The 11,681-nt window shown below is 30.5% G+C and overlaps 1 protein-coding gene across 1 annotated transcript; it reads left to right on the top strand.

Moving 5' to 3' along the window:
* Positions 1 to 1,540: 1,540 nt before the first annotated feature.
* On the top strand, positions 1,541 to 3,945 carry LOC107927661 (probable glutathione S-transferase). The gene is made up of 2 exons (XM_016858770.2): positions 1,541 to 1,886; positions 3,447 to 3,945. Exons 1-2 carry the CDS (start codon positions 1,578 to 1,580, stop codon positions 3,807 to 3,809), a joined length of 672 nt encoding a protein of 223 aa, XP_016714259.2. The 5' UTR covers positions 1,541 to 1,577; the 3' UTR covers positions 3,810 to 3,945.
* Positions 3,946 to 11,681: the final 7,736 nt, after the last annotated feature.

The following is an 11,681-nucleotide window of genomic DNA, read 5'->3' as shown; positions in this document are numbered from 1 at the left end:
AATTTTATTCAGAAGAAATGAATTAAACTCACACATAATACAACAGCTATTTTAGGCAACCATTTCTTCGTATGTCAGACATAATAAATTATGAAAACAACGGTCATTTTGGACAACCATTTCTTCAGATGTGAGACATAATAAGTTCTGGAAACAGCAGCCATTTTAGACAATCATTTCTTCATATGTCAGATGAAAACAACAGTACTCATTTATTTCCAACACGTTTGATTTGCTACATACCGAAAATCAACAGCAGCTAATTCACAGTTTATTCATAAAATTCAGAAAACTTAATTGAAGTCACCAATTAGTTTAATTACTTCAACCTGGCAATTAAGTAAACGAGTCAGTGTGTAAATTTCAAGGAAACTTACCGAAATCTTCCCCAAGTTGCTGTCACAAGCACAACCTTGCTCCTTGCCTTTACCACTTTCACCGTCTCCCACATGAAGAAACAACTATTTAACATGCAAATTTCAAAAGTTCTTAAGGTCTCAAACTTGTTGGGTGTGATTTAATAATGAATTTTACGAATTTGATTTATAGAAATGACGTGTCGATATTTTACTTTCCAACACTACAAAAAATCGGATTATTACAGAATTCAACGAGTAAGAAGCATAAAAAAAGAAGTAATCTTATTTTAATTTATTTTTGTTTATTATATATGTTAGCATACATACACATATAATATATAATAAAATAGAATTTTCGAATAATTTAAGTAGTAGTTACTTCTAAAACAATTCTAAAATATTTTTCTCTTATTACATATCGACGACACATTAGCACGGTTTGATTTTATAGTCAAATGCTCCCTCGACATGATGACACGTTTGCTAAAACATCAAAGATAAATTATCTTTTTTTGGCGAATTATAAGAGGAGAGCAAAGTCCTAACAGCAACGCGATTAGCGTGACTTGAACCCAGATCACATCTGAGACGGTGAACACCCTGATCATCAAATCAACACATGGGTAAAATTAATATATATGATACATTAATTATAAAAAAACATATATATTCAATTATATTGGGGTGTTTACTTGTGTTTAAATAGGATAGATTGTTCGGTTGAACTGGAAACAGGTCGAAATATAGATTCAAAAAATCAATTAAATTGACGGTTGAATTAGATTTCTTAAATATTATTTTTATAAATTTATTATTATATCTTTATCGAATTTATCAAATCGACGAACTAATGACCTAATCAATTCAACCAACCACTAATTTATTTCTAAAAACATTTATTCAAATTAAAAAAAACAATTAATAAAGATGCATCATCCATCACATTACCTTATATTATTATATAAGATCTTTTATAAAATCTTATATGGCATCACGCATGATATTATTATATAAAATCTTTTATAATACTTCTTCTTTGTATAAAAAAGTTTTAGTGACAGATTCTAACTTTTAGGGCCTACAATTTTTGTCAATTTCTCTTTTTTATGTCATGAAAAAAAACAGTCACCATCGTTACCTTACACAAATCTTTGACCAGTAATCCTATTATAAATTTGCACTCAGCGCTCTCAGAATCTCTGAACTAATCTCCCAACCATGGCGGTCGTGAAATTGTTCGGATCTTTTTTTAGCCCGTACGGTTACAGAGTAATTTGGGCTCTGAAACTCAAAGGCATACCTTACGAATATATTGACGAAGATCTCCGCAACAAGAGTCCTTTGCTTCTTCAATATAATCCAATTCATAAGCAAGTCCCGGTGCTCGTTCATGACGGAAAACCGATCTGTGAATCCACCGTCATCCTTCAATATATCGATGAAATTTGGCCGCAGAATCCCTTGCTGCCGGCTGATCCCTATGACAGAGCTGTTGCCCTGTTTTGGATCAAATTTGCTGATGACAAGGTCAAATCTGTTCTTTTCTTTTTTGGATTAAATACAAAATTAACCCTCCAACTATATCGTATTTATCACTTAGGTGTCTAAGAGTTAATTTTTTTTTCTCTTCTCTGCAAAATGATTTTTAAATGGTTAATTTTGTCTTATTTTACCAAAAATACAGTAGCATGTTTTATTGCCATCGTGCACTTTTTAGGTAAAATGTAACAAAATTAATAGTTTAAGTATATTTTTACCAAAAATTTTAGGTACTTAAAATGAGAAAATTGATATAGTTTAGACACTAATTTTGAATTAAACCTTTTATTTATTTATTTGATCCATATGACGATTTTCCCGTTTATTGATTTTTTATATTTATCTATATTTATAGCAAAAATTATTTATTAAATGCTGTATTAGGAGAAACTATTTTATGGACCCTTCCCACCACATCATCCATTGTCTATTTCTAATTATTTAATAATATTTCACTAATTTTTTTCATGTCATTGACATATAAAATTGGTAATTTTTTTACTCTAAACCCGAACTCAATTGTTAACACAGTTAATTTTTTTATTAAATTTTTTGGTATGATACTTTGAAATAAAAAATAGTTATTCATTTGGTAGTCATATAACGAAAAAAAAGAGTTATGAACTTGAATTTAATCCAAAAAATCATGTTTACGATTATTTTTACATTTTTAAATGGGTTAAATCATTATTTGGGGCCTGAAGTTGGCAACAATTCTCACATTGGGTCACATGTTAAGGCTTGGATTAGGTAATTGTTCCCACATTGGGGCTTGAACTTTTTTTTGTCTTGTCAAAGTTAGTCCCTAAACATGGTAATTATTCTCATGTTATTGCTTGGACTAGACAATTGTTCCCATGTTGGGGTTTGAATATTAGGGTTTTCAAGAAAACATAGGGACTAAGGTGTTCTTTGATAAACTGAAAGATTAAGTGTAGAAAAAATTAGGGTTGAAAAATTAAGTATTGAAAATTTAAGTACCGAATTTAAGTTAAAAAATTTGTTTGATACATTACTTAAAATTAATTACGGAATATAATTATATTGTTTGATAAATATAGATTTTGAATTATAAAAAAATTATATTTTACATTTTATTCTTAATTTTTAAACATTTTACCTTATTCTAAACCATAATTAAAATTTTAAACATAAGGTTTTTATAGGATAACGTAATATTAAAATAAATAAATTAAAATTGAGTTAATTAAAAATATTCTTTATTAAGTGATAAGTAGCTTTTATCAGGCCATACCGTGAGAATAATTGTCAAGTTTAAGGACTAATTTGAACAAAAAAAAAGTTCATGCCCTAATGTGGGAGTAGTTGCTAAGTTCAAACCCCGTGAAGTGATTTCACCCATTTTAAATTTAAAAGTAATGGGATTAAATTTCTTAAAACAAAAATAGGAGGACTAAATTTTAAGCATACAAAGAATACAAGGATTTGCAGCATATTTTAACCTAGTTGAAATCTTTGAAAATCTTTTATTGTACATAACACTTTTGATGACTGATACTAGAAATCCCATATCTCTGTTTAAAACAGGGTTATTTAATGTTAAAGCTTTATCGAGCCAATGGCGAAGAACAACAGGCGACAGTGAAGGAGTGGTTGGAAATGTTGGAAGTCATGGAAGAACATGCGCTGGTCGGAGTGAAAAAGTTATTCGGCGGAGACGAGATAAACATGGTGGACATTGCATTTTCCTTTGTTGCTATCTGGCTTGGGGTTCTCGAAGACATACTAGGGCTCGAAATCTGTGAGCCACACAAGTTCCCTCGAGTGAGCTCGTGGATCCAAAATTTCAAATCAATCCCTGTAATCAAAGACAACTTCCCTGATACCGATAAGATGTCTGCTTTCTTGAAGCATGGTAGAGAGATGATGTTGACATCAAAACCGAATTAGGGTTTGGACACTTGTGTTCTTTATCGAAGGTTTTCAAAGTTCAAACTGATCAAGTCACTGCTTTGTTAGTCCAATAATTTCGATCAGTTTGTTTAAATAAATTATCAAAATAAAAATAAAAAATTCAATGGGTCCATACTAGTTTGCCGCCCCTCCCTCCTATATCGGCCTTTTCATTTATTAAGTCAATTATATGTGTTATCTTGTCTCTAAACTAACTAATATAGTTTTTTAGCACAATAAATATCTTTCATTTGCCCAAAATATTATTTATTCTTTTAATTTACTTGTAATGACCCGATTTTAAACATTGTCGAAAAAAATACAATTTTGAAATCCATTTCCGTAAATTGAGTTAGTGGAATCATGAATAGAAAGATTTATGAAGTTTGTATGAAAATATAAATTATGAAAAAAAAGGTTATTTTGGACAACCATTTCTTAAATATCAGATATAATAAGTTCTGGAAACAGCAGCCATTTTAGACAATCATTTCTTCATATGTCAGATGAAAACAACAGTGATTTTGGACAACCATTTCTTCAAATTTCCAACAGCAGCTAATTCACAGTTTATTCATAAAATTCAGATAACTTAATTGAAGTCAGCAACCAGTTTACTTCAATCTGGCAATTAAGTAAACGAGTCAGTGTGTAGATTTCAAGGAAACTTAACGAAATCTTCCCCAAGTTGCTGTCGCAAGCGCAAGCTTGCTCCTTCCCTTTACCACTTTGACCGTCTTCCACATGAAGAAACAACTATTTGACATGCAAATTTCTAAAGTAAAAAAAAAAAAACATTCTCAAGGTCTCAAAATTGTTGGGTGTGATTTAGAGGAGAGCAAAGTCCTAACAGCAACACGATTAGTGTGGCTTGAACCAAGATCACATCTGAGACGGTAAACACCCTAATCATCAAATCAACACACAGGTAAAATAAATATATATGATACCTTAATTATAAAAAAGCATATATATTCAATTATATATGGGGTGTTTACTTGTGTTTATATATGGTTGGATTGTTCGGTTGAACTGGAAACAGGTCGAAATATAGATTCGAAAAAAAACATTGAATCGATTGAACCGGTTAAAAAATCAATTAAATTGACGGTTGAACTGGATTTCTTAAATATTCTTTTTTATGAATTTATTATTATATCTTTATCGAACTTATCAAATCGATGAACTAATGACCTAATCAATTCAACCAACCACTAATTTATTTCTAAAAACATTTATTCAAATTAAAAAAACAATTAATAAAGATGCATCATGCATCACATTACCTTATATTATTATATAAAATCTTTTATATAAAAAAGTCTTAGTGACAAATTCTAACTTTTAGGGTCTAAAATTTTTGTCGATTTCTCTTTTGTCTACAAATCTTTGACCAGTAATCCTATTATAAACCTTAGACAAATCTTTGACCAGTAATCCTATTATAAATTTGCACTCAGCGCTCTCAAAATCTCTGACCTAATCTCCCAACCATGGTGGTCGTGAAATTGTTCGGAGCTTTCTTTAGTCCGTACGCTTTCAGAGTAATTTGGGCTCTGAAACTCAAAGGCATACCTTACGAATATATTGACGAAGATCTCCGCAACAAGAGTCCTTTGCTTCTTCAATATAATCCAATTCATGAGAAAGTCCCGGTGCTCGTTCATGACGGAAAACCGATCTGTGAATCCACCGTCATCCTTCAATATATCGATGAAATTTGGTCCCAGAATCCCTTGCTGCCGGCTGATCCCTATGACAGAGCTGTTGCTCTGTTTTGGATCAAATTTGTAGACGACAAGGTAAAATCTGGTTTATTATGTAAATTATGTGAGGACATAAATAAAAATCAAAAGTTCGTAGGCAGTTTAATATGTCAACTTATATTATGAATATAATCTTTTCATATCACATTTGTAATCATATCAACTGGTTGTCACATATTCATCTTCAAATTCCCGACCTGTAAACTCAAAAATTGAATTAAACATTACACATAGATCGATAAAAACTGAAAGAACTCACCATTAGCGACACTCAATTTGTACTTCTAAAATAACATGTCATTCCACAAATAAAACTCGATTTACTCCGAGAGTTATACATTTTAACCACAATTTACTGCTTTAAGATATCACAATTTCATTATTAAGACGGTTTAAATTACAGTAATTAATCCACACAGATAATGTTTTAAGACAACATAAATACTCACATTTTAAACACGATACAACACTATGACATCTTTTAATTGCAGCATAGGACATTCATATTTAATCAACTCCAGCAGGACATTATTTTCATAACAGTAAGTCTTATTCGGACTACATGCATGGGTTTTGCATGTCACGACAGCTCACTCAACAACTGACAATTGTCAAAACCACTTTTTGAAAACAAAATTTAGTTGTCGACTTAGAAACGAAAATTGGAGTCGCCACCAATCCTTTATTGAGGTGTGATCGGCTCGCATTAAAAACGATTTTGGTCTTCGAAATTTGAGAAAATAGGTTCGGGAGTTGGTTACGCATGAGGAAGGGTTAGCACCCTCGTAATGCCCAAAATTGGCACCGAATTGATTATTTGATGTCTTAGTGTTGAAAATTTAAAAAGATTTTAAAATACGATCCTTTGAAAAGAAAATTTGAATAAAACGAATTGAATGATAAGACACACTCATTTCGAAGAAATAAATTGTCACACTTAGTGAGTTAGAGTGTAACATTTTTAATCTTCAAAATTAAGTTTATCTTTTTAACTTTTAAAACTTGTGCATTTTGAGAAGGATATTTGGCTATTTGGGTCAAACGAAAAAAATCAGAACCCAGTAAGTTAGGATTCAATTTCTCGAAATTCCTAAACATCGAATATTCCTTTATTTTAAAAATCCTTAATTCGAGGTAGCAAAATGTCATATCCAATGAGTTAGGATTCAACATTTTGAAATCCCGGAAAAACTTTATTTTGAAATTGTATGGTTTTATTGCAAAATAAATACTTGGCTATCTAAATTCATAGAAAAGAATTGAAGCCCAGTAAGTTAGGGCACAATCCTCTCGAGAATCGTGAACACCGAGCATTTTTGAAAATTCACGGAATAGAATGATTTTAGTGCTCTAATGAAACACAATTTTTAAAACAAATGTAGTATAATTGAATGTTTATGTACAACGCCAAAAAAAAAAAAGACAATTTGTAAACAAACTTGCACTAATCAAATAAACAGTAAATAAAGACGAACCCAATAATTCACATAGCAACAATAATCACAATCACATATTATGCAAACGCTAATAAAATCAATATTCCAAAACCAAATGAATTGTCAATTTATTTGCTAAATGTACAAAAGAACAAATTGCAATCAATATACATTCAAAAATTAAAAACATATACATAAGTTTAAAACAAATTTGCAAAAAAAAAAAACATTAACTAATGGTGTTTAGATGAATTTTGAAGCAAATTTTACACAAGGGAAAAATAAAGCATAAAAAATATATATTAATTTTTAAATAAATAATACATAGGGTTTGGAATTTCATGCAAGTGATAATATACAAATACACAAAAATGTGAAATAAACTAAATATATTAGGAAGAAATAAAATATCTATGTATATATAGAAATATACAGTTCCAAAATTAAATAATATACTATATATATGTACATATATGTATACAAAAATAATAATTTAATATAAATTGTATGTATATATATATGAAATTACATTATAGAATGTTACCATACAAATTTAAAGATAAAAGTATATGAAAGAACTAAAAATGAATTATAAAATGAAATCAATTTGGTATAGATTTTATTGAATTAAAATAAAAAAAATATTCATGACTAAACTAAATAGTAATATATTCAATAGTAATATAAAAACTTAAAATAATGGTACATGCTAAACTTATGATACTATAATAACATTAAGAAAATAACAATATAAATATGAATTTTAAAATAATTATACATAATACAATTAAAATATGCATACATAATAGATTTAAAAATAATGATGTATGATACATTTAAAATATTCATAATGAATTAAAATATACATGACTAACTTAAAATAATAATCCATAACAAATTTAAATAATTAATGCATTTTTAGACTAAACAAATGTGGGCTAAAATGTATTTAATACAAAATTAAGAGAGAGAAATGAAAATACTAATCAGTGAGGGCCAAAGAAAAAACGCGCGAGTTACATAGGGATTAAATGAGAAAATATCCCATCCCCCAAAACGTGGCGTTTCATCACGGACCAAATGGCATTTACAAAGAAATAGGTGGCCAAAATTAAAAAAACAAAAGGATTAGATTGAACCAAAATGCAAAACAGAGGGATCTGATGTGCAAAAATCCCAACAGACTTAAAACGCGCGGATCCCACCTCGTTTGGGTCGGGTCATCGGGTGTTAGTCAACACGGTGTCGTTTTGAAGCCATCAAATCGGGCTTAAACGGCACCGTTTTTTTATCTTTAAAAAACTAAAAAATAAAACCCTAATAAGTTGTTTTGCTATCCTAAAACATACCAACAACCTAGCCTTTCTCCCCGCCGGTCTCCAGTCACGAACCCGATCTGACTCCGATTCAGACAGAGCAAACCAGGTTCCAATGACGCCCGCTCTGGTAAGACGCTTCTTCTCTTCCTCTTTTAGCTTATAATCAAAGCCAATCAAATGAAACAAGGAAAATAAATTGAAATCGAAAAAAAAAAACCTTTAGAAAAAAAAACTCTATTCTTCTTTTTTTGATGATTCTGTTTCTTTTTCTTTGAATGCGTCTCCTTTTACAGTGCTTGAATCGGCTCTTTTATAGCCGAAAAATGAAATAGAAAAATAATAATAAAATAAAAATAAACAAAGAAATACATTTCCTATATTTTGTTATTCCCTTTTCTGTTATTCTATTTTGCTGTTACTGTTTTGTTGGTATTGTTTGCTATTTGCTGTTGCAGGTAGGGGTGTTCGTTCGGTTAACCGACCCAAAATAATATTAACCGAATTAACCGACCTTTCAAAATTTTTAACCGTTAACCGAACCGAAATTTTTTTCAAAAAAATTAACCGAACCGAAATTTTTCAGTTAATTCGGTCGGTTATCCGAATTAACCAAAAATTATATGTGTAATACCCAATTATTTCCCGGGGCCCAAAATCCTAAAGCCCAATGACCCAATACACCAAACCCTAACCCACTAGCCCAAAATATTGAACAGGAGCAGAAAATAGGAACCCTAGCAGCAGTTTTTTTTCCCTTCCTCAGCGCTGCAGATCGTGCCACTCGTCCACACGTCTCTCGCCCATCCGCACGTTGCACGCCGCGCACGTTCTCTTCCAGTATGCACCTGCAATGAACCACCAACAACGGTAACAGAATGGAGCACTAGAATAACAGAGAAAAGGGCAAAAGAGAAAGGGGGAAAAATGGTTTCGACAATATGTCTTTTATTTTTGGTTAAAAATTAACCGAATTACCCGAATTAACCGAATTACCCGAATTAACCGAATTGAATCACTACATAATTAAATTTTTTTTAGACTTTTATACTTTAGTTTTAGTTTTAGTTTTAGTTTTAGTTTTAGAATTTTATTTTTATTTATTAAATTATTTGTAATTTTTATGATTGGGTTGAGTTGGGTAATTGGGTTGGATTGAATACTTGGGTTTGGATTGGGTTTAGGTGAATAGTGGGCCTATTTATATATTATAATTTTATTTATTAATTTTTTCGGTTAAACCGAAAAAATTCGGTTAACCGACCCGTTTCGAACCGAATTAACCGTTAACCAAAAAATAATTAACCGACCCCCGACAGAAAAAATTCGGTTAATCGACCAATTAACCGAATTCGGTCGGTTAACTGAATTTTTTCGATTTTACCCGAATTTTGCACACCCCTTAGTTGCAGGTACAGCTAGGGGCGCACGCACGCGGGTGGCTATGGCGAGAGGCTGCTGGCGGCGTGCGAGGAAGGCGGGATGGTTTCTAGAATTAGGTTAACAATTGTATTTGGGTCGGAGCTTTGGGCTTTTTTTTGGTTATTGGGCTATATGGGCTGGTGTAATTAATTGGACTATGTCAATGGACTGTCTAATATTTGGACTTTATTTATATTTTGGTTTTTGTATTATTTTAACAGGCCCGGGGAAAAATTGGGTATTACAACAATCATCAAAACTTTTCTCTCAATTTTCATCACACTTACCAGTAGAGGTGGGCATTATTTTAGCAACCGAATTTAATTTGTATTTTTTAAAATTTTGTCGAATTGAGTAAAAAAATTTCGAGTCAAGTTAAGTCGAGTTAACGAATCTTATTATTTATATTCAATATTGCGTTTACATAGACTGATTATTTAACTAGTAGACGAATTATAAACTTTTAGGTTAATTTTTAGTAAAGAAAAAAGGGAAAGTGGGGGATTCGAGAAAGAAAATAAGGCTGATGGGTAAATATTTATTAAAATAACTTAATTTTGCCTTTTAACTTTAGACGAAGTAAATATTTATCAAAATGATGTAATTTTGTATTTTTTATTTAGATTTTCAAATAACTCGAATTGTGTAATTTATATTCGAGTTCATATTCGAATTAAACCAAAAAATTTGATTTTTTATTCGAGTTGATCCAAATAACTCGATTAATTCGAACTATTTAATTTAAATTTTAAATTTTTTATTAAATTTTTAAAGTCGAATCAAATTTTATTCACCTACTTACCAAAATAAGAATACAACCAACCATTCAAAGAAAGAAATGAATTAAACTCGCACCATAACCGAACAACAGCCATTTTAGACAATAATAAATTACGAAAACGACGGTCGTTTTGGACAACCATTTCTTAAATGTCAGACATAATAAGTTCTGGAAATAGCAGCCATTTTAGACAATCATTTCTTCATATGTCAGACAAAATATATTATGAAAACAACAGTCATTTTGGACAACCATTTCTTCAAATTTCCAGCACGTTTTATTTGCTACATACCGAAAATCAACAGCAGCTAATTCAGAGTTTATTCATAAAATTCAGACAACTTAATTGAAGTCACCAACTAGCTTACTTCAACCTGGCAATTAAGTCTGTAAATTTCAAGGAAACTTACCCAAATCTTCCCCAAGTTGCCGTCACAAGCACAACCTTGCTCCTTGCCTTTACCACTTTGACCGTCTCCCACATGAAGAAACAACTATTTAACATGCAAATTTCAAAAGTTAAAAAAAAAATTCTCAATGTCTCAAAATTGTTGGGTGTGATTTAATAATAATTTTTACGAATTTGATTTACGAAAATAAAGTGTCGATATTTCACTTTCCGGCACTACGAAAAACTGAATTATTACAGAATTCAAAGAAACATGAAAAAAGAAGTCATCTTATTTTATTTTATTTTTGTTTATTATATTTGTTAGCGTACATACACATATAATATATAATAAAATAGAATTTTCGATTAATTTAAGTAGTAGTTAGTTCTAAAACAATTCTAAAATATTTTTCACTTATTACATATCGACACATTAGCACGGTTTGATTTTATAGTGAAATGCTCCCTAGACATGATGACACGCTTGCTAAAACGTCAAAAGATAAATTATCTTTTTTAGTGAATTATAAGAGGAGAGTAAAGTCCTAACAGCAACGCGTTTAGTGTGACTTGAAACCAAATCACATCTGAGACGATGAACACCCTGATCATCAAATCAACACACGGGTAAAATAAATATATATGATACCTTAATTATAAAAAAAACATATATATTCAATTATATATGGGTTCAAAATTATATATGGGGTTTTTACTTGTGTTTAAATAGGATTGGATTGTTCGGTTGGACTACCTT

The sequence above is a fragment of the Gossypium hirsutum genome, chromosome D02, assembly GCF_007990345.1.
Source record: "Gossypium hirsutum isolate 1008001.06 chromosome D02, Gossypium_hirsutum_v2.1, whole genome shotgun sequence".
NCBI lineage: Eukaryota > Viridiplantae > Streptophyta > Magnoliopsida > Malvales > Malvaceae > Gossypium > Gossypium hirsutum.
The sequence above is the reverse complement of the archived record's forward strand: the minus strand, read 5'-3'. Positions and strand labels throughout refer to the sequence as shown.